The sequence below is a fragment of the Salvelinus sp. IW2-2015 genome, linkage group LG26 (genome assembly GCF_002910315.2).
Source record: "Salvelinus sp. IW2-2015 linkage group LG26, ASM291031v2, whole genome shotgun sequence".
In the NCBI taxonomy this organism is placed as follows: Eukaryota; Metazoa; Chordata; class Actinopteri; order Salmoniformes; family Salmonidae; genus Salvelinus; species Salvelinus sp. IW2-2015.
In genome coordinates this window covers 9,274,258-9,299,070 of record NC_036866.1, presented here as the reverse complement: position 1 = coordinate 9,299,070, position 24,813 = coordinate 9,274,258, and the positions used below count along the sequence as shown (strand labels likewise).

General features: G+C 41.4%; 1 protein-coding gene across 1 annotated transcript in view; it reads left to right on the top strand.

Moving 5' to 3' along the window:
- The window catches only part of LOC111952454 (homer protein homolog 3), a 38,362-nt gene that overhangs the window by 4,922 nt on the left and 8,627 nt on the right, over window positions 1-24,813 (top strand). Inside the window, exons 3-7 of the mRNA XM_023971131.2 lie at window positions 483-639; window positions 6,756-6,887; window positions 6,995-7,102; window positions 18,919-19,055; window positions 20,460-20,616. Coding sequence (XP_023826899.1) covers window positions 483-639; window positions 6,756-6,887; window positions 6,995-7,102; window positions 18,919-19,055; window positions 20,460-20,616 — 691 coding nt within the window. The remainder of the gene's footprint in view (window positions 1-482; window positions 640-6,755; window positions 6,888-6,994; window positions 7,103-18,918; window positions 19,056-20,459; window positions 20,617-24,813) is intronic.

Here is a 24,813-nt window from a genome sequence, read left to right as displayed (position 1 = left end):
CATTAAAGTCAATATAGCTAGCTAATTGAACTGTTGGGAGAACAGTACATTACATATAATAGCATTGTATAAACTCTATTAGTTGTGTAATGTTGCGTTCTCTTTTAATGTGTTTGAATCTACCCACAACATCTCATTGTAATATCCAACCACAATCCATTGATGGTTCATTTAACAGATGGACTCTCTCCTAACCTAAACCCACAACAATACCCAGAGGCTTGCCAAAAATAATGAAATATCATCCATTTTGGAACGTCTGAGAGAGCTTGAAATGGGCATGGTCTAATTGACTCAACAACCAAAAACACATATCTAAACTTAGATTTCTTAATGAGCCAGAAAATCAATAGTTATTTCTGGTTGTAGTATACCCCTCTGGCGTACATCCTCCATTTCACCTACTTGTCTTGGAAGGGAATGACATTGAGTGACAGTCCTGTGTTGCTAATGCTAAATACCGTTGTGTGTCTCCCCCGAAGGGAACAACCCATCTTCAGTGCCAGAGCACACGTCTTCCAGATAGACCCGGCCACCAAGAGGAACTGGCTCCCTGCCAGCAAGCATGCAGTCAGCGTCTCCTTCTTCTATGATGCCAACCGGACTGTGTATCGCATCATCAGTGTGGGGGGCACCAAGGTGAGAGATGAACCCTGCTGGCTCACTCTTAGCAACATGTCCTTATTGCAGTATGATTGAACAGCTGAGTAGTACCAGTGCTGTGCACAGACCTTTTTAAGGTGCTCAAAATAAAAAAAAAGGCACCTCTGCCCCCTTCTAAAAAAAAATAAAACAACTTTCAGAATTCATATCTCAAAATTCCTAATGTAGCGAACATTAACATTTTGGAGCATAAGACTATTTATTTCTGCAACAATTGTTAACACACTTACTCATCACAAATTGATCATTAATGTTGATGATTGATGTAAATCTGTTAGTTAGCTAACGTAAACTCACCCCATTCCGTACAAATATGTGCAACTGCAACATTCAAACGAGGCTACAAAGAAAACTAATGGGACTGTAGCGACTGTGTTGACTTCAAAATCGGGGGTGTGAACTAGGTTTCTATTCAAGCGTTGATCGACATGGTAATGGCTCTATAGTATTGGAGAAAAGTTGAAAAAAACGGACCCTCCGTTACATCGTGACGTGTCATGTCGTAACGTACAGCACGCATAAAGCAACTATTTCTGTCTTACAATCTCTCTCCACCAGGTGTAGCACTTCTCTCATCATTTAAAAACAAGAAATGGACAGTGACAGGGGTAAGGGGGGATACCTAGTCATTTTTTGCGTCATCATTGCATGCGATCATCATTCTCAAAGCCGCTGTTTACTTCTAAGATCACTTTAGCACCTGTCTCTTATACACATCTAGATGTGTATAAGAGACAGCTTTAGCACCGCCCTAAAAACCTGATTCAAATTTGACACAAACCTTCAAATAGGTATGTAATGACACATTATATAAACTCTTTATAGTGTTTTATTTACATTTTAGAGGCGGTAAGGTGATAAGTTGGACAGATCGAGTGAAAAAAAGCAATTTTCCCACAACATCTCTCCTTCTCACTATCACGCATTAGTTTCGCTTTCCCACCCGCCATTTTTAAAAAGACCCGACGGGGCTCATTGCCTGCTTGAATTATGCAGAAACGGGCAGCGTTTAGGTCATGTAATTGATTCTGTTGGAAAGGGGAGAAATTGTGCTTTACAATGGTATTGACACTACAATAGATCTGGAAGTATTACGTTTTTGGGGCGCTAAAATAAGGGCAATTGTACGGACCAAGGCGATGTACGAGTTTACGTTAGTTAAATCATTAAAAAATATATATTGATCTTCAATGCTCTTAAATAATAACTTCATAATATAGCCTAATATTCCTAATCTTCTAACTCATGGTATCTGGCTAGTGACTTGTGTGGATATTTTAGTATATGGTGGTTAGTTTAAGTCTAGACTACCAGTTTTCAGTGCTTAATTTGTAAATCGGGAGGTGCCGGAACAAAAAGTGAGCACGAGAGGGGGGTGACTTGGGGAGTTCTGTGGTAGCCAGTGTTGTGCCGAAAAGCTCCCTCCTGACAGAATTCTCCCGCCCCTTTGAGTGAATGCGCACGCACTCAATTCTTAATTTCTGCGACTTGCTTGCTAGTTGGGATTTCTGATCACGTTAGGCTGCATTTAATTTTTGTCGGTTTTATCGCGGGGGAGGCAGTAGTAATGTCTGCCGTTTTCGGTTTGGCTATTTGTTTCAAGTGTATTAGTCTATAAATAAATATCTTTGCCAAAATTCGTCATCTCTCCCATGTCTTATTCGACTAGTAGTTGTTCTGAAATGTTTATTGCTTGCCAACATATTACTCCCTCTGTTTAATATAACACACATAGATTAATTATTCATTTTGGTTGCCTATCCTGACTTGAAGTTTGTTCTATAGAAAGTATTTGACTCTAGCCACAAAATTAGCGAAATTAGAAGGGGGGTTCGTCAAGGCTATTTTCTTGCCTGCTGAAATTCTCCCCTCCCATCTATCTTGGCACTGCAAGGCCTGGCACACTTAAATGTTAATATATTTAAAACATTAAATACATTTTCTTGAATTACAATTATTTCATTATCAGACAAAGAGGATGATACTACCTCTAGAAATATTACTGCTTATACAAATTCGTACTCCTAATAATGTGCTTTTAGTAGTGAACAAGCAATTACCCAGTTAGTGTCTTCCTCATTTTTATTTATTTTACCGTTACTTCACCAGGTAAGTTGACTGAGAACACATTCTCATTTGCAGCAACGACCTGGGGAATAGTTACAGGGGAGAGGAGGGGGATGAATGAGCCAATTATAAACTGGGGGATTATTAGGTGACCATGATGGTTTGAGGGCCAGATTGGGAATTTAGCCAGGACACCGGGGTTAACACCCCTACTCTTACGATAAGTGCCATGGGATCTTTAATGACCTCAGAGAGTCAGGACACCCGTTTAACGTCCCATCCGAAAGACGGCACCCTACACAGGGCAGTGTCCCCAATCACTGCCCTGGGGCATTGGGATATTTTTTAGACCAGAGGAAAGAGTGCCTCCTACTGGCCCTCCAACACCACTTCCAGCAGCATCTGGTCTCCCATCCAGGGACTGACCAGGACCGACCCTGCTTAGCTTCAGAAGCAAGCCAACAGTGGTATGCAGGGTGGTATGCTGCTGGCATTATTGTCCACCTCCCCACAGAAGAGGCACATTTGGCTCAGGTCATCTAGCAAAACATAATGTCAAGTAGTCTATACGTCTTTACAAGTATTTTTCTGAGTGAACAAGGGAATAGTACAGGTTTCTTGTAACATAATTATTTAAATACATGTGTTTTAGTGGCCATCTAGTCAGAAGTTGGATCAAAGATAACCTTGAAAGATCCACAAATGTTTTTATCTACAATTATATTAAATTAGAAATTGAACATACCAGTGTTTGAGGAGAGTGACTGCTATTTCTTCTCTCATGATGTTAACATCTTTGTCCGTATTTGAAAAGACAAATCGACTCCTCCTTCAGAACACATTCAGCAAACATTTGATAGGCATTTCAGTTTTCCCCAACAAAATTATGTTACACTTAAGATTCTAATTCGCAAGTATACAACAACACAGCTATAATATTCTTAGCAGTGCTTTCCTTCCTCTTTTTTTTCTACAGCTATAATATAATTTGACAGTTCTGTTTTGCCTTTTAGTAAGTATACTTTCAGTAGGTTAATTGCACATTACTTATACTCTCATACTTACTTTCAAGGCAAAGCCCCACAAGAAGTAACATCTTGTTGGCATGGGTGAGGAAGGGTACCACACGCCCTTCTGGAGATATTACACCCCTTCTCTCTCAGGAATGATCTGAACATATATGTTAATACAAGTACAGCATTTTGAAACTTTATTGATTACAATATAGAGATTAATAACAGAGGTGAATCTGAGAATGCAGGGTTTCATCATCTTGGATTATCTAACATCTGAGAATGGGCAGGCATTCCCCCGGATGAAGAGCATCTCCATCTTGCTGATTATGTGCTGTCATCCAGGTGGAAATGTCACCTGCATATCTGATGTAGGAAAATAGATAAGTTGAGTGTCTGTTTATGTACTGTACATTTATGTGCTTGTGTGTGTATGTGTATATATATATATTTTTTATTTTTTTATTTATTTTTATTGTGTTTTGTGGGGGGAGGTTGGTGGGGATGGTGGAGGTGCTGGTGGTGTCCTATTGGGAAGGGGATTATTCATGGAGGCACATTCAGTCATAGTTTTGTTTAAATAAATGTATAATAATATATTTATTTTCTTATTTTTTTCTATTATTATAATTTTACTCTGATTTTGGATATGCACTCATGTTGACTTATATATTTATATATATATATTTATTACAATTTTTTAAAATATATTATTATTATTTTATTACTACTGTACCTACATTCTTAAAAAATAAAAAAGGATAATTTTGTTTTTAAAGAAACGCCATAAGAAGGACAAGCACGATGGGATGGGGGATTGAGGGATGGGTAGAGAGAACAGTAGAGGGCTCAAAACTATTTCGGCAGGCAAGAAAATAGCCCTGCCGACCGMCCCCCCCCCCCCCCCCCCCCYCCTAATTTCCTTAATTCACGTCAGGATAGGCAACCGAAATTAATAATTAATTTATGTGTGTTATATTAAACATAGAGGAGGTGGTAAAATGTAGGCAAGAAATAAACATTTCAGAACCACTCTAGTCGAATAAGACGACGAATTTTGGCAAAGAGATGTATTTCTAGACTAATACGCTTGAAACAAATAGCCAAATCGAAAACTGCACACATTACTAGTGCCTCCCCCGCGATCAAAATTACATTAAAAATGTAATGAAACGCGGCCTAACCTGATCAGAAATCTCAACTAGCAAGCAGGCCGCAGCAATGAAGAATTGAGTGCGTGCGTGTTCACGCGAAGGGGGGGAATTCTGTCAAGCGGGAGCTTATCTGCAGAACACCTGTTCACATGATACAGAAAAAATGGACCTTTTTATAATAAACATAATTGTGTGACATAGAGCAGTAGAGCAGAGGCGCTTACAGAAGTTGCACACATGGGGAAATATTTTTATAGCCTAGGGTCTGGGAAAAATGTGGCTTTTTTATGAACACATTTCATGCAATTCTATGTCATTTTACATGACTGGAGACTTCTTTTTTTAATGCCGCACAAATGACTGGAGAATATTTTTAATGACGCACAAATGATCGAAATGGAAGGCTTCTTCACACTGACAAACTGGGAATCTGAGATCAATAAAAACGACCTTGTCTTGAATCCATCAATGTCCTAAGTGTGCGGAGACACATACTGTAGGCTACAATATGAGGAGGAAATTATAATCCTAAAAATGCTTTCCAATTTCAATGACTCACCCAAGGATGCGCTGATCACTCACCGGAGATGGCCGATGCGCTTGTACCAAAAACCTATCTTGTTTTACTTTGTAAAGCAATGTTCGCTCAATAGGGCTATTGATAAAATATTTTGGTAGTCTACAGCAGACAAATATGAGTCTTTTCAGAAGGAGACATTTATTTTCCAACCTTCCTGCGATTGTATTTGAAATATTGCGAAAGGCCTGTTTTGTCTTCATACTGTTCACTGACAGATTTGCTGTACGTGCCTTATTATTGGTCTACAAACAATTCACAGCTGGGCAATTTTTTAAAAGAAGCTATTGATCCTCTGTGGCTAAATAATAGGCCTATTCATGATGTAGTAGCCTATTCTGAATTATTTCATTTCTTTTCGAACAGACGGCAGTAATTCTATAACTTTGACAAATGTATTCCCACCGCTATGATTCTGTAAGGAAATAAATGAAGTGCTGCTGTGTTTAGGCCAACAAGACTGAAAATTGATGATGTAAATCAAGTGTTAATCAAATGTTATGCTGCTGTGGCAGTAGTAGTACTGTTGATATTTAAACCAAGTAGCTTGCTACACCCACCGACCGGTGACCGCTTCTCGCCATGCATGTTTGGATACATGGCGCGTGCAATATCCATACATGACAGAGTGGGTAAAAGACACAACCGGGCGCACATGAGCTCCGTACAGGGCAGACTGACAGGATGGGGTAGGGTATTGAACTTGATGACTTTGGGGCAGTGGCTGCTTCCCAACACACACACACACACACACACACACACACACACACACACACACACACACACACACACACACACAGACACACACAAACTCTCATTATATGGTAGCTAGGCTGATTTTGACTAATGAGCATGTAACATTTATAGCCATGCCCCCCCTGATAACTTGTCCTACAAAGGATGCTTCAATGGTAGTGAGCAAAACCACATTATTAGTCTTTTGCTAAGGTTTCTGACAATTCTGGAGCGAGTGGATGTATTCTTTCTGTCTATTTTCTTTGAATATTCAATGAGAATTCAAAACGTCTTATGTTCTCGCTCACTGAAAGGGTTGACCTGGTTATAGAGGGAAACTGAACTTTTGATGCGTCTGCAATTCAGTGCATTTTGCACAATAATGCCTTTGTCTGATCTGTTGGTAATGGTTTTTGTTTTCTCTGTGGATTCCTTATCAGTAGGCCCCAGGCAAGGTGGCAGAATCATACAGTGACGGTGAAGTTTTGCTTTGCTGATTAGAAATAAACAGTTGATTTATGCCTCGGTCTCTGACATACATCACAGGCCATCATCAATAGCACCATCACCCCCAACATGACATTCACCAAAACATCCCAGAAGTTTGGCCAGTGGGCTGACAGCCGTGCCAACACCGTGTACGGACTGGGCTTTGCCACCGAGCAACAGCTTCAGCAGGTTAGTCACCGCCAATGTTTTAGATTTGTTGAGAATTCAAAAGGAACACATTTCTAATGAACTTGTTGACTAATCGTTCTGCAAATTGTATTTCCTTTTATCTGTAGTTTTCAGACCAGTTCAAGGAAGTGAAGGAGGCAGCACGTCTTGCCAGGGAGAAATTCCAGGAGAAATTTGAACTGATCAACCCTACGCTAAATATCGCTGCCCCTCAGGTGAGGTCTGGAACTGCAGCTGCTCAATTAGCCCCATAAACTAACTAGAGGTCGACCGATTAATCGGAATGGCCGATTTAATTAGGGCCGATTTCAAGTTTTCATAACAATCGGAAATCTGTATTTTTGGACACCGATTTGGCCGATTTAAAAAAAAAATATATATATATATTTTTTATATATATATTTTTTTACACCTTTATTTATCCTTTATTTAACTAGGCAAGTCAGTTCAGAACACATTCTTATTTTCAATGACGGCCTAGGAACGGTGGGTTAACTGCCTTGTTCAGGGGCAGAATGACAGATTTTTACCTTGTCAGCTCGGGGATTCAATCTTGCAACCTTACAGTTAACTAGTCCAACGCTCTAACCACCTGATTACGCAATGTAACAGGAATATTTAGACTTATGGATGCCACCCGTTAGATAAAATACGGAACGGCTCCGTGTTTCACTGAAAGAATAAACGTCTTGTTTTCGAGATGATAGTTTCCGGATTCGACCATATTAAAGACCTAAGGCTCGTATTTCTGTGTGTTATTATGTTATAACTAAGTCTATGATTTGATAGAGCAGTCTGACTGAGCGATGGTAGACACCAGCAGGCTCGTAAGCATTCATTCAAACAGCACTTTCGTGTGTTTTGCCAGCAGCTCGTCGCTGTGCTTCAAGCATTGAGCTGTTTATGACTTCAAGCCTATCAACTCCCGAGATTAGGCTGGTTGTGTAAACCAATGTGAAATGGCTAGTTAGTTAGCGGGGTGTGTGCTAATAGCGTTTCAAACGTCACTCGCTCTGAGACTTGAGTGGTTTTCCTTGCTCTCGGGCTTTGTGTGAGCGATGGGTAACGCTGCTTCGAGGGTGGCGTGTTGTCGAATGTGTTCCTGGTTCGAGCCCAGGTAGGCGGCGAGGAGAGGGACAGAAGCTATACTCGTTACACTCGGCATACATAAAGTGCCTATAAGAACATCCAATAGTCAAAAGGTATATGAAATACAAATCGTATAGAGAGAAATTGTCCTATAATTCATATAACTACAACCTAAAACTTCTTAGCGGAATATTGAAGACCATCAATCAACTCAAGTTTTATTTTATATAGCCCTTCGTAATCAAGCTAATATCTCGAAGTGCTGTACAGGACACCCAGCCTAAAACCCCAAACAGTTAGTAAATGCAGGTGTAGAAGCACGGTGGCTAGGAAAAACTCCTAGAAAAGGCCAAAAACCTAGGAAGAAACCTAGAGAGGAACCAGGCTATGAGGGGTGGCCAGTCCTCTTTCTGGCTGTGCGGGTGAGATTATAACAGAACTAATGCAAGATGTTCAAAAATGTTCATAAGTGACAAGCATGGTCAAATAATAATCATGAATAATTTTCAGTTGGCTTTTCATAGCCGTCATCAAGAGTTGAAAAACAAAACAGGTCTGGGACAGGTGGCGGTTCCATAACCGCAGGCAGAACAGCTGAAAACTGGAAATAGCAGCAAGGCCAGGCGGACTGGGGACAGCAAGGAGTCACCACGGGCGGCAGTCCCGACGCATGGTCCTAGGCCCAGGTCTCCGAGAGAAAGAAGAGAGAAGGAGAAAATTAGAGAGAGCCAAGATTTTCAAAATTTCCATAAATGACAAGCATGGTCAAATAATTAATCAGGAATAAATCTCAGTTGGCTTTTCATAGCCGATCATTAAGAGTTGAAAAACAGCAGGGCTGGGACAGTGTAGGGGTTCCATAACCGCAGGCAGAACAGTTGAAACTGGAATAGCAGCAAGGCCAGGCGGGACTGGGACAGCAAGGAGTCACCACGCCGGTAGTCCCGACGTATGGTCCTAGGGCTCAGGTCCTCCGAGAGAAAGAAAGAGAGAAGGAGAAAATTAGAGAGAGCCAAGATTTTCAAAATGTTCATAAATGACAAGCATGGTCAAATAATAATCAGGAATAAATCTCAGTTGGCTTTTCATAGCATCATTAAGAGTGAAAACAGCAGGTCTGGGACAGGTAGGGGTTCCGTAACCACAGGCAGAACAGTTGAAACTGGAATAGCAGCAAGGCCAGGCGGACTGGGGACAGCAAGGTGTCATCATGCCCGGTAGTCCTGACGTATGGTCCTAGGGCTCAGGTTCTCAGAGAGAAAGAGAGAACGAGAGAATTAGAGAGAGCATACTTAAATTCACACAGGACACTGGATAAGACAGGAGAAGTACTCCAGGTAACCAACTGACCCTAGCCCCCCGACACAAACTACTGCAGCATAAATACTGGAGGCTGAGACAGGAGCGGTCAGGAGACACTGTGGCTCATGTTAAAAGGAACCACCAGCGTTCATATGTTCTGAGCAAGGAACTTAAACGTTAGCTTTTTTACATGGCACATATTGCACTTTTACTTTCTTCTCCAACACTTTGTTTTTGCATTATTTAAACCAAATTGAACATGTTTCATTTTATTTGAGGCTAAATTGATTTTATTGATGTATTATACTAAGTCAAAATAAGTGTTCATTCAGTATTGTTGTAATTGTCATTATTACAAATAATTTTTTTTTTAAATCAGCCGATTTAATCGGTATCGGCTTTTTTGGTCCTCCAATAATCGGTATCGGCGTTAAAAAATCATAATCGGTCGACCTCTAAAACGAACTGCTGAGGCATGACAGATAAGCACAGGGCTTAGCAGTGCTACCCTCAGGACCAAATGAATGTTAACACACACACACTCACACACTATCTATTTTAGACACATTGGATTCTCTTGGGATTAGATAGATGCTCTGTCTGACCATTCTATTATTTCCCCATTTGGTTAACCCTATTAAAGGATTTCATGCATGAAAAATGGGGATGGTAGGCGGAAACGGGCTGGTTTCAATTTAAACGGAGTTACTGTAATGCCGCCGCCTCATGGGGAAGTGTGAGAGGGGCGGAGTCATATATAAAGGGATTTTTTTCTAGGATATCTACGGCACTAACTGTTGAAATGACCAGATAGCCTCCTTTGGGTGATATCATTTTGAGTGTAATAACTTTTAAGTTCATTAATGGACACCTTCCAAAATAATTTCCAACTCCTCAAAAGATTTTCTTGTGTGCTGAAAGGAACTATGGTGTTTGTTTCTTGGGAATGGGGAATTAATATGGGATATATTATCACTGGATAACATTTGAGGGATTTGCTGTATCAATAATGACAGCTTGAGCTAGTGTGGGTGGGAGATACAATTTATACACCATGCAATCTATGTAAATACAAACTAATTGCATTTGGAAATCACATTGTTATACAGCGCATTGTTACAGAGCCGACCTGACTCAATCGCTCGTCCAATTAATTTCAGCAAATTGGAATCCATTGTTTGATAAACTTGTTAGGGCCATTTTGATTATTCGTTGTTGTAGCAACATGCATTTCATGAGAGCAGGGAGGGTGTGTGTGAAGCCATTGAACATGAGTAGCTGCCAAGAGTAGGCCATTTTTTCCATCAGAAAATAACTAGTCAATGGGAAGCAGTGTCCATACTGTCTACAGTCCTTTATGATCACTATGTTTGATGTACAGCTACAAGATGACATGGCGTTATACCCTGGGTTGTCCTGAACAGAATGAGCCTGTGTTTGTTGTATTGTGAAGGATATTTGCCGCGGACCATCTGAATGCACTCATGACTCCATTCTATGCGTGGAAAAATGACCATCTGCTTCTCTGAATTGTCTTGTGAAAGCCTAACACTATAAGAACGTATTTGATAATTTAGATAGTCATGTTGGCAATAGAACAAGCTTTCAAATTATACCTACGTGACACAGATTGCGATTTAAAATGGGCCATTTTTAGATAGAGTAAACAACAGTAAAGGTGTATAGGTGGAGATGTAGGGCAGTGTTCAAAACAACTACAAGTGTGCTTGCTCTAGTTCCTCAACTGCACAGCTAGGACAACAAAAAAAAGCACTTTACAGTTGAAGACACTCTTTTGAGTCATAAAAGTGCATTGAAATTACTTAGTAACTGTGCAGACTTTGGAGAGGTGTGTGTGTGTGTGTAGCCACTTGGAAACACCAGCTAGACCTCTCACTCACGTTTTTGTGTTATGTTGCACATACCCCAAATCTTCCAAGAATATTCTTCTCATGTTACTGAATGTATCCAGAGTTCGTTATCAACAAATGCTGCGAAAAGGACAGTAAATGTAAAATGCACGAAAAATGTTTGCATTCAGTCTTGTCAGGTGAATTGTTGTGTTCTCACCTTTAGTCTAATAATTTTCCCATAACCTCCAAACGGTTTCCTTTTAATTGCTACCATGGTTATGTATATGCTTTCCATATGTCTTCTGTAAGAAAGATTTCAATTCAGCCCTATCCATATAGGCCAATTCCCACGAGTGTAAGGGATTTAAAGGTATTTTATTGACAAATAATTTGTATGTGCTATAAACAATGGTCAGTATAGAATAAATAGCCCAGAGACGACATTGTAGGGGTATTCATAAATGTGACATAACTACAACAATACAACCGAAAAAATTATGCATTCTTCCTCATAGCTTTCCTGGTCCACACCTGTTTGTGATATTCTCGGGTCACGTTTTATAACTGCACGTCTGACAGCGGTGCTTATTTACAGCTGTGCTTATTTACAGCCGTGCTTATTTGGATGTGATCTGATTTCACCCTGTTTTATCACATTAGTTCCACAAACTATGCCCCTGTGTCCTTTGTGACCAGGAGGAACATTCCTTTGGCTCCTGTGGGAATGATTCATATAATTGCAATGGGGTCACCTAGGAAACTGTCTGGAGTGCCGCGCATGTCTTTGTACAGTTCAGTCCACTGACCCATTCCTCTCCTCCATTTAGAGTGCACTCATCCCTATACTTTGAGCCATACGCACACAGAGCCTGGCTATGGCTGACTAGCCAGAGGCAGAATGAATCCACTCCAGCACCTCTTGCATTGATTTGTAGATAAGACAGTGCGTATTGATTTGTGTTCTATGAATTAAACACAAGTGGTGCCCGTTAATGATAGAAATATCTGCTAACATTAAGCATGGACACGGCGGTCCTAATATGTTACCACATCATGAAAGGATGATGGTAATTGACTTGACAGTCATTAAGGTTATGGCAGATGTTCTGTCACGTCTGTGGCATAACTATGAAAGCTTTATAGATGTGTCCGAAATCTGTTTTTACCTACTACTACTACTACTACTACTACTACTACTACTACTACTACTACTACTACTACTACTACTACTACTACTACTACTAAAACTACATACTGTGTACTAATCATACTACATACTATTTAGAATGTACTGTTCTATAAAAAAGAATGCCGTAAGCAAAAAATATCAACATACTATGCTCATTCTACTGAGAATGTGTCATTTAATACGTTATTGTGTTGATTCGTTCATTTTGGTACAGTGTGTCCCCTCAGCTGATTTATCAGCTGTTTGTGAAATACACGTGGGTCTCGAAAGACGAGTCTCTTCCTCAATAGTGTGCAGCGAATTCTACTAAATGAAGTCGAATTGATTATGACATCCTGGCATTTAAAGGGCAACTCCACCACTTATCAACTTAATTTTCATTATCTCCAGCACAATACTGTTGTCTACATGGCCAAAAGTATGTGGACACCTCTTCAAATCAGTGGATTAGGCTAGTTCAGCCACACGCATTGCTGACAGGTGTATAAAATCGAGCACACAGCAACGCAATCTCCATAGATAAACATTGGCAGTAGAATGGTCCATACSGAAGAGCTAAGTGACTTTTAACGTGGCACCGTCATAGGATGACACCTTTCCAACAAGTCAGTTCGTCAAAATTCTGCCCTGTTACAGCTTCCCCGATCAACTGTAAGTGCTGTTATTGTGAAGTGGAAACATTTAGGAGGAACAACGGCTCAGCCGCGAAGTGGTAGGCCACACAAGCAAGCTCACAGAACGGGACTGCAGAGTGCTGAAGTGCGTATCGCATAAACATTGTCTGTCCTTGGTTGCAACACTCACTCCCGAGTTCCAAACTGCCTCTGGAAGCAACATCAGGACAAGAACTGTTCGTCAGGGACCTTCATGAAATGGGTTTCCATGGCCAAGCAGCCGCACATAAGCCTAACATCACCATGAGCAATGCCAAGCGTCGGCTGGACTGGTGTAAAGTTCGCTGCCGTTGGACTCTGGAGCAGTGGAAACGTGTTCTCTGGAGTGATGAATCACACTTCATCATCTGGTAGTCCGACGGACGAATCTGGGTTTGGTGGATGCCAGGAGAACGATATCCTGCCCGAATGAATCGGGACAACTGTAAAGTTTGGTGGAGGATAAATAATGGTCTCGGGCTTCCAATTCCAGTGAAGGGAAATCTTAACGCTAGAGCATTAAATGACATTCTAGAGGATTCTGTGGTTCCAACTTTGTGGCAACAGTTTGGGGAAGGCCCTTTCCTGTTTCAGCAGGACAATGCCCCCGTGCACAAAGCGAAACAGAAATGGTTTTGTCGAGATTGGTGTGGAAGGACCTCAACCCCATCGAACACCTGTGGGATGAATTGGAACGCCGACTGAGACCCAGGCCTAATTGCCCAACATCCGTGCCCGACCTCACTAATGCTCTTGTGGCTGAATGGAAGCAAGTCCCCGTAGCAATGTTCCAACTTCTAGGGGAAAGCCTTCCCAGAAGAATGGAGGCTGTTATAGCAGCAAAGGGGGACCAACTCCATATTAATAGCCATTATTTGTTCCTGTTCTCAAGAAACCTAAGGTAACTGAGCTAAACGACTATCGCCCCGTAGCACTCACTTCCGTCATCATGAAGTGCTTTGAGAGACCCTGGGTCTCGACCCCGCCCTGTGCAACTGTGTCCTGGACTTTCTGACGGTGGTGAGGGTAGGAAACATCTCCACCCCGCTGATCCTCAACAGTGGGAACCCACAAGGGTGCGTTCTCAGCCCTCTCCTGTACTCCCTGTTCACCCATGACTGCGTGGCCATGCACGCCTCCAACTCAATCATCAAGTTTGCAGACGACACTACAGTGGTAGGCTTGATTACCAACAACGACGAGACGGCCTACAGGGTGGAGGTGAGGGCCCTCGGAGTGTGGTGTCAGGAAAATAATCTCACACTCAATGTCAACAAAACAAAGGAGATGATCGTGGACTTCAGGAAATAGCAGAGGGAGCAGGCCCMTATCCACATCGACGGGACAGTAGTGGAGAAGGTGGAAAGTTTTAAGTTCCTCGGCGTACACATCACGGACAAACTGAAATGGTCCACCCACACAGACAGCTTGGGTGAAGAAGGCGCAACAGCGCCTCTTCAACCTCAGGAGGCTGAAGAAATTTGGCTTGTCACCAGAAACACTCACAAACTTTTACAGATGCACAATCGAGAGCATCCTGTCGGGCTGTATCACCTGCCTGGTACGGCAACTGCTCCGCCCACAACCGTAAGGCTCTCCAGAGGGTAGCACAACGCATCACCGGGGGCAAACTACCTGCACTCCAGGACACCTACACCTCCCGATGTCACAGGAAGGTCAAAAAGATCATCAAGGAGCCACTGCCTTTTCACCACGCTATCATGTGCATCAAAGCTGGGACCGAGAGACTGAAAAACAGCTTCTATCTCAAGGCCATCAGACTGTTAAGCAGCCATCACTAACATTGAGTGGCTGCTGCCAACATACTGACTCAAATCTCTAGCCACTTAATAATACAAAATTGGATGTAATAAATGTATCACTAGTCCTTTTAAACACTGCCACTTTATATACTGATTACATACCCTTCATTACTACATTACTCATCTCATATGTATATACTGTACTCTATCTACTGCATCTTGCCTATGCTGTTCGGCCATCGCTCATCCATGTATTGATATGTACATATTCTTATTCATTCCTTTACACTTGTGTGTATAAGGTAGTTGTTGTGAAATTGTTAGATTACTTGTTATATATTACTGCACGGTCGGAACTAGAAGCACAAGCATTTTGCTACACTCGCATTAACATCTGCTAACCATGTGTATGTGACCAATAAAATTTGATTTGATATTTTGGAATGATATGTTCGACGAGCAGGTGACCACGTACTTTGGCCATGAAGTGTACAGTATGCGAAAATGGAGCATTACAAAATTTTGTAGAAAAAAATATTAAGTTAAAAACGTCTATCACATGACATCATCAAAAGTTACATTTTAAAAACAGTGTGGGAAGCAAGAAAATACCATCCCTCTGGCTAGAATCTCATTGGCGGGTTTAGAAAATCACTTCTTTTTTTTTGATTTTTTAATCCTAACCTGTGATGTCACAGAGAAGCATTTTCTTGGAGCTTATCTTTTTAATGACAGATCATAGAAACACGCTGTTTTCACATACTGTATGTACACTGGTTTGGTGCTGGAGATAATGAATATTAGGTTAAAGTGGCGGAATTGCCAATTTTTTTATTTAACCAGGTAGGCTAGTTGAGAACAAGTTCTCATTTACAACTGCGACCTGGCCAAGATAAAGCAAAGTAGTGCGACACACAAACAACGCAGTTACACAAGGAATAAACAAATATACAGTCACATGGAATAAACATGGAATAAACAAACATACAGTAATACAATAGAGAAAGTCTATATACAGTGTGTGCAAATGAGGTAGGATAAGGGGGCGAGGCAATAAATAGGCCATAGTGGCGAAATTATTACAGCATGGCAAATTAAACACTGGGGTGATAGATGTGGAGAAGATGAGTGTGCAAGAGAAAGCATAGTACATTTGTAAGAACAGCCCTTAGCTGTGGTATATTGGCCATATACTTTACCACACCCCTCGGGCCTTATTGCTTAAATATATCAGTGTTTATTTCAAGGAATCTCACAGTATATAAAGTAACTACCATTTTACATATCAAGTGAATAGCAGACTGAAATAAAGCATAACCAGCAACTCTATCTTTGTTGTTTTTATTTGTATAAAATGGTGTGCAGTGGAGCAAACCAAGCTTTACACTGAAATATTGCTGATAGGTAGATCAAATTTAAAAAAATCTCTGTTCATGAAAACACACATCTCTCTCTTCTCAACTGCCCCCCCCCCCCCCCCTTTCTGCCACGCTGCCACTGATGCACCATGGGATTGCTGATCTCACAGATCTCTCAGGTGAGTGTCATGTCTATTACACCGCTCTTCTATCTGCTGCCGACTGACAGAGACAGCACACTCACTGCTCTTTATTCCAAAGGCATTGTCCCCATCACGTCCCCCAGATGGCCTACTTCATGATGCATTTTCAATGGGACTTGGGAGTTCAGAGCCTCTTGTCCTAGAAAACCTCGAAGTGTTTCAATGAGCCATTGTTCTCAATAATGCAGTTACAGTATGGTGAGGGCAGATTTGGAGAGCATAGGGAAACAGAAGAAAGGATATATTCCCATGGTCAAATATGATCTGTCTGTACAGTTAAAGGGAAAATATTCCACTTGAGATATCATCCTTTGAACACCAACCCTAATTAGCTATCCTGCTTTTAAAGCATTAAAAATAAGAAATTCTAGTGAAGTCGAAACTGATTTTCCTGTGTTTTTATATAGCTATATTTCACACTATGAGGTTGGAATAATAATGTGATATTGTGAAAATTATGATAATGCCCTTTTAGTTTAAGAGCTGGAAATACTGCCTGAAATTTCAGCCTGTTGTGGTGGGATGTAGTTTTGTCCTGCCTGGTGACATCACCATTAGTTAATAGACCAATAAGAAAGAGGGTTCCAAACCTCTGCCAATAACAGATAGTTTTCAGTCTTCCCCTCCCCACTCAGACCACTCCCAGACAGTCCTAGCAAAATTCTTGTCTGAAGAATTGCTATTTTCTAAGAAGTTATTTTTGTTTCTTAATGAACATTTTAATTGAAAACAATACAGTAAGGTACTTCATTGTTACCCAAAAGTTATTTGGTATTGAGATAAAAACATTGGACCTTTTTAAAAATAAGGATGTATCACTGTCTTATGTTTGCGCTTGCTCCAATTGAATTGCGTTAGTCAATGATGAGGGGAAAGTATTGGAAATGCATAATCCATTATTACCGAAACATGATCCACAGTATGAATAATTTAGAGACCTGTGCTCCCTAGCCATATACTTTGGTGTGTGGACTTGTCTTAGCTTTGATTTCTTGCTCTTCTCTTCTGGACCTAGCTAGCGCCAGCTCCGTTTGAATGCTGGCCTTGTGCATTTTGTTATCCATATACTGGATACTGTAAGGATAGCGAGAGAGTGGCTAGGCCGTAAAAATAGAACACTGTGGGGGAATACAGACAGGACAACTCTGAGACAAATTAATAATACAAGCTTTTTTGAGTGTAGGGGTGCAATGCCTCACAGAGGCACTCCGCACTTGTCGAGGMCAGGTTTGGTTTTCTATCTGGCCACAGAGAAAAAAACAGAGAGAGATGGACTTGAACCAATTTATCTGTTTTTTTGTTGGGGGGAGCTTGGAGCTGTTTGGATTTTGTTCCTCAGCCTATGTTGAGGAAAATGGTTTCACAAACTTGAGTGTAATTGAGCCATAGCTAATTTTTGCCAACACAAAATGAGACATGAGAGCTGGTCTACCAAGAAAAAAAGCTAACTTCACAATAGGCTAGAAGTTTCTCAGTCTGTTTGCGTTTAGCAGCTGTGGGGCTCCACGTGGTTGGCTGTTCAACTTTGAACCTGTGCCACGGATATGGTGGCTGAGAATGACCTAATTAATTTTGGCAGATGGAGTTCTGCTGCCACCCTGTCGTTTGGATGAGGTGTTTGAATGTACAGTATAGCGACAGCCTTTCATCTTCTTGCTGTCATTTTATTGTGCTAACAAGAGGGGTTAGGTTTCAATGTCCCTCAAGAACAATACATGTCTGCTCACATCACAAACGCTGAGCTACCCTGTATCTGTCATATTTAAGAACCAGTCATACCCCAACTGGCAGGGAAGTAGCTATGACAAATATACATTAAGTCATTTCTCTCCCATTTCAGATCACAACAAATTATTAGATTTTAATGGGAACACTAGGATATGCTCCATCTTTATTTTAAGCATTTATGGCTTCTTAATTACCCTAACAGGTGCACCAATTTACCAGATAGGGAGATCTCTCTCTCTCTTTATTTATGTGTTGTCTGTGTTAGTTCAGAAAGACACATGAGATGGACACATTACTTGTTCATTCACTACTTTAATAGAGCAGTTACAGTTTTATTTAAAACATATTCAAGTGAGACCTGGTTTGTCTAAACCAATCCTTAGGCTGTTAACTCGGTGATGCCCTGTATCAGGGGTGACCAACCCTCCTTACATTTTACATTTGAGTCATTTAGCGGACGCTCTTATCCAGAGCGACTTACAGAAGTGAGTGCCTACATTTTCATACTGTTTTTTTCGTACTAGTCCCCCATGGGAATTGAACTCACAGTACTGGCATTGCAAGCGCCATGCTTTACCAACTGAGTCACACAGGATCCTCCTGAGGTACACTGGCTTTTTCTCTGGCCCTGCTGTAACACACCCAATTAAGCTAATCAGGGTCTTAATGAGCCACTGATTAGTAGAAGCAGGTGTGTTAGATGGTAGGGCTTGAGCAAAAACCTGCATACCCAGTAGCTCTCCAGGAGGCTGATTGGCCACCCCTACCCTTCATAATGTAGAGTACTTGTGGTCAGCTTCAGAATAGCAGCTTCAACAAAGAAGAGTTGGACATGCAGTAGGATTGGAGTTGACAGGTAACCCATTTCGATGACACATCCGTCATGTCATCAGGAGCTGTCAGAGGACCGCCACTTGCCGCCGCTGCTGACTGTCAATGGGCCCGAGGACAAGCTGTTCCGCAGCAAGAGCGCCGACATGGAGCAGCTGACGTCAGAGAAGGAGCGCATCAAGAAGATGCTGTCTGAAGGGTAATGTTATGGAACAAGGCTCAATGAGATCCAAACAGCTCTTAGTCAGGTCTACTTCCATTGTGCCACCGTACTCATTCTATACGATGGCCAGAGGAGAATCTCAATTGCATACTCTTCGCGTCCTCTCTCCTCACTTCCTTCTCAAAAGCCAGGAGAGAGGACATGAGTATGCAATTGAGATTTTCCCCAGGTCCCCCTTGGGAAAGAGGTCTTCTGACCTCAATTTGACTTCCTGGATAAATAAATATACTGTAGACTTCCCATGTCTTGTATATGAATGAGAAAAGCATACTGTACACACTATCTTTCTACAAATGTTATTAATGTGCCACTATCTCTGTGAAGTCACATTGTTGTCTTCAAATCACCTTTAAACCCATATTAGCTGGTGCCAGAATGTGGCATAGTGTGACATTTTATTAAATGTAACATTTTAATGTAGCCTATTGTAACACACTGTCTTGTGTTGTCATGCAACTGTTGCGTTGCCTAGTGAGTCACTGAGCAGATATCACATTGTGTCGCCAGGCATAGTGTGCATTCCCCATCTAATTTCTAGGGCAGCGTTTGCGCTAACGTGTCAAATAATGATTAAAGTTCAGTGACTTGTGATGCGAAAGCATAAATGTGATCACAATGGCAGATGCAAAGCCTTTTTAAGAACATTGGATATATACAGTATATGAGGCCTAAGTGGCTGGAACTCCACACACATGCTGCTGGAGCATGCATGGCAGGAGAAAAGCACATTACTGCTTTAAGCAAACCATTAGATAATAACTTCTATATAGGATGTACAGAATGGGCTGTGTTTTAGCTGTGGAAATGTACTAGCTAAATCAAGTCATGGCTCAAGCCGGTACGGTTTCTYCTATTGTGGAGGTTGTTGTCAGTGGGAGGTTGAACCCACTGACAGGATCCCACTGACTACTGAATGAGGCTGAGTCATGTGTACTTAAAACAAGGTCATTAATGAGGCTCTACCACAGAGCCTTTCAGACACCAGTCTGCCCTCCATCCCGCACAAGCACACAAAAACACAATTTGACACCCCATGTTCTCTGGCAGCCCCTCCTTGTCGTTTTCTGCATGTAATGAGTGAATGTTTTTTAGTGCCTGTTGCTATGGTGAGTTGGTTGGTAGTTGGCAGGCGGTTAAATGGTATGGAGGGTGTTTTTTCCTGTGGCCATAGATGGTGGTCTTAGAAGACTGGTGTAACTTTCCCATCTCCCTCATGTTATTTAAAAGCTCTTGTCCGTTGAATCTAATAGTCCCACATTCAGGCATGCTAAAGCCCCTGAATAGCTCTGTATATCACTTGGTGAGCAATACTTTAAACCTGAATATGACCTGATTTGTCTAATCATGGTACACTTATCTTCTGATTGTTTTTTCCACCAGGTCCATATGTGAGATTAACCTGGAGGCAGAGCTGTTCACCCTGCAGGATAGCAACGCTAAGCTAGTGGCGGCGCTTCACGAGGCTAACACTGGTGTGGTGGAGTGGAAGAAACAGCTGGCTGAGTATCAGGAAGAGACTGAGAGGCTCCGAGATCAGGTAAGTGCTATGGCGACAGACCACTGCTATTCTGGCTGTCTGCGTCCCAGCTACAAAAGATCTAGATGCATAATGGTTGATTATTAGGTTTAAGAATGGGTAACCCTTTGCCACGTTGGTGTTAGAAGTAGGATCCTGACCATGAGAGAGATCCTTCTCAAAGCAACAGCAGATGATCTACTTAAGATCAGTGGTCCCGTGGCAGTTAAAGGGGCTAGATTTCCTGATTGGGGGGGTTAATGTGGGTGTCCTTCTCAGTGATTTTTTTTTAAATAGTGGAAAATATAAGTTTGCCTTTTTAGATAAAACTATACTAAATATAATCACACCACCAAATAACTGATTAAAACACTGTTTTGCAATGAAGGTCTACAGTAGCCTCAACAGCCCTCTGTAGGGTAGCACCATGGTGTAGCCGGAGGACAGCTATTTTCCGTTCTCCTCTGGGTACATTGACTTCAATGCAAAACCTAGGAGCCTCACGGTTCTCACCCCTTTCCATAGACTTACACAGTGATTATGACGACTTCCGGAACAACTCTCCAACCTATCAAGCTCTTGCAGCATGAACTGACATGTTGTCCATCCAATCAAAGAATCAGAGAATTAATCTAGTACTGAAAGGATAAGCTACAGCTAGCTAGCACTGYGTAAAATGTTGACTCAAAGAGAGAGAAAGGCGATGGTGTGCGCAACTCAATATTAGGAAGGAGTTCCTAATGTTTGGTATGCTCAGTGTATTTAGTTTAGTTTTATCTAAAAAGGCAAACTTTTTTTGTTTCGTTTAAACAATATACAGTGGGGAGAACAAGTATTTGATACACTGACGATTTTGCAGGTTTTCCTACTTACAAAGCATGTAGAGGTCTGTAATTTTTATCATAGGTACACTTCAACTGTGAGAGAAGGAATCTAAAACAAAAATCCAGAAAATCACATTGTATGATTTTTAAGTAATTAATTGGCATTTTATTGCCATGACAAAGTAGTTGATGAGCATCAGAAGAAGCAGAAACTATTAAGCTGATTTGGCTACAGAAACCTTAGTTTTGCAATTACAGAGATCATACGTTTCCTGTAGTTCTTGACCAGGTTTGCACACACTGCAGCAGGGATTTTGGCCCACTCCTCCATACAGACCTTCCTCAGATCCTTCAGGTTTCGGGCTGTCGCTGGGCAATACGGACTTTCGGCTCCCTCCAAAGATTTTCTATTGGGTTCAGGTCTGGAGGACTGCGTAGGCCACTCCAGGACCTTGAGATGCTTCTACGGAGCCACTCCTTAGTTGCCCTGGCTGTGTGTTTCGGGTCGTTGTCATGCTGGAAGACCCAGCCACGACCCATCTTCAATGCTCTTACTGAGGGAAGGAGGTTGTTGGTCAAGATCCTGATACAGGCCCCATCCATCCTCTCCTCAATACGGTGCAGTTGTCCTGTCCCCTTTGCAGAAAAGCATCCCCAAAGAATGATGTTTCCACCTCCATGCTTCACGGTTGGGATGGTGTTCTTGGGGTTGTACTCATCCTTCTTCTTCCTCCAAACACGGCGAGTGGAGATTTAGACCAAAAAGCTCTATTTTTCTCATCAGACCACATGACCTTCTCCCATTCCTCCTCTGGATCATCCAGATGGTCATTGGCAAACTTCAGACGGGCCTGGACATGCGGCTGGGCTTGAGCAGGGGACCTTGCGTGCGCTGCAGGATTTTAATCCATGACGGCGTATGTGTTACTAATGGTTTTCTTTGAGACTGTGGTCCCAGCTCTCTTCAGGTCATTGACCAGGTCCTGCCGTGTAGTTCTGGGCTGATCCCTCACATTCCTCATATCATTGATGCCCCACGAGGTGAGATTCGGTGCATGGAGCCCCAGACGAGGGTGATTGACCGTCATCTTGAACTTCTTCCATTTTCTAATAATTGTGCCAACAGTTGTTGCCTTCTCACCAAAGCTGCTTGCCTATTGTCCCTGTAGCCCATCCAGCCTTGTACAGGTCTACAATTTATCCCTGATGTCCTTACACAGCTCTCTGGTCTTGGCCATTGTGGAGAGGTTGGAGTCTGTTTGATTGAGTGTGTGGACAGGTGTCTTTTATACAGGTAACGAGTTCAAACAGGTGCAGTTAATACAGGTAATGAGTGGGAGAACAGGAGGGCTTCTTAAAGAAAAACTAACAGGTCTGTGAGAGCCGGAATTCTTACTGGTTGGTAGTGATCAAATACTTATGTCATGCAATAAAATGCAAATTAATTACTTAAAAATCATACAATGTGATTTTCTGGATTTTTGTTTTAGATTCCGTCTTCTCACAGTTGAAGTGTACCTATGATAAAAATGACAGACCTCTACATGCTTTGTAAGTAGAAACCTGCAAAATCGGCAGTGTATCAGAATACTTGTTCTCGTCCCACTTGTTATTATATATTTTTTTATTCACTGGGTAGGATGGTCCTCCATAAAGTGTCCTCTAATCTTAAACGGTACCGACCGCAACTGCTATGAATGTAGTTTGAGGAGTTAACAAGATAACTAACTCAAATCTGAGATAACCGGTACCACAAATGTGGCTCATCTTTTAGCCAGTTACATTTCTATGGCAACGAATCCTTCAGATCTAGAAGGGGGAAACCCCTTGTTTTAATGGCATTCCAATAGAGATGTATCAAACTTTTGATTAACTACTGAAAGATCCATTACAATCATGCTTTAATTACTCATATATAAATGGCAAACTGTCGGACACACAGAAAGAGGGACTAAGAGAGGCCCGTCCTATGTTTAAGAGTGGGCTTTTTGCAGATTTAAAACTTTTACATTTTCGGTGTAAATTGCCAATGTTTAAAGTATCCTCCTTTTTTAAAGTCATACAGAGTTGGCAAAAAAATGCAATTTCATCCTCCAGAAAAGGGATATCTAATATTACAGCCCACTGGCTAAACTCCAATGTACTGATAGAAAAACATGTACTAGAAGGGTATAATATTTATAAAGGACATTGTAAACAAGGATAGTATAATTGTCACACAAGCAACTAATAGTGTATGGAGGTGTATGCTCAATATAAAATTATATCCAACTCATCGTGGCTCTGCMACAAAATTGGAAGAGACAATATCAAACAACAATTTGCACATCAACCCGTTCCTTTCAATTTAAGCTATTATAACAAATACTTGCTACAAAAAGAACGTTCAATATATGGGGCATTGAACAGTCAGCCTTGTGCAGACTCTGCTATTTTCTGGTACTGTCCATCGGTGAATCACTTTTGGAGTCTGGTCCCTGAATGGTTGTTATGTCATTATGTCAGGGTTCAGATGGACCTGTAAACTGTATTGTTAGGGGATCTGAAAAACCACGATCAGTCAACGGGAAATATCATTATACTCTTGGGTAATGTATTTATTTTTAGGGTAATATCAGTAGAAATTTTACATAGGGAGGTTCAGGACCCTCGTAAGACATCATAGTAAAATGGAGGAATGTATTGCAAAAGGAAATAACAAAATGACATTATTCTGGGAAAGATGGGTTCATTGGAGTTAAGATCACAACAAATGGTGGTTTGGCCACTGTGGGGGAAAATCCAACTCTTGCAGAAAGAGGAAATTAGGAATGTATGTATAATTATTTAACTACATGTCAGGGGGGGGGGGGGGGGGGGGAATAAAATAAATAAAGGGGATTAAAAATGATGGTAAAAAATTACATTGATTGATAGAGCCCACAATCATCAATATTGAAGCTGATCTCGTAAGACATCACAGTAAAGGACCAAGGAAATCAACTTCAAGTTTTAATGTCACATGCACAAGTACAGTGAAATGCTTTTCTTGCAAACTCAAAACCCAACAATGTAATAATCAATAACAATGCAATACTAGAAAAATAAGAAATATGAAGAACACAACAAGTAACTAAGCATACTATATACAGGGTCAGTTCCAATACCATATTTACAATGTGCAGGGATACTGGAGTGATGGAGGGAGATATAAGTAGGGGTAAGGTGACCGGGATACTGGAGTGATGGAGGTAGATATGTATAGGGGTAAGGTGACAGGGAYACTGGAGTGATGGAGGGAGATATAAGTAGGGGTAAGGTGACTAGGCATCAGGATATAAGATAAACAGAGTAGCAGCAGCTTGTATGTGAGTGAGTGAGTGGGTGGGTGTGCATGTTTGTAGCGTCAGTATAA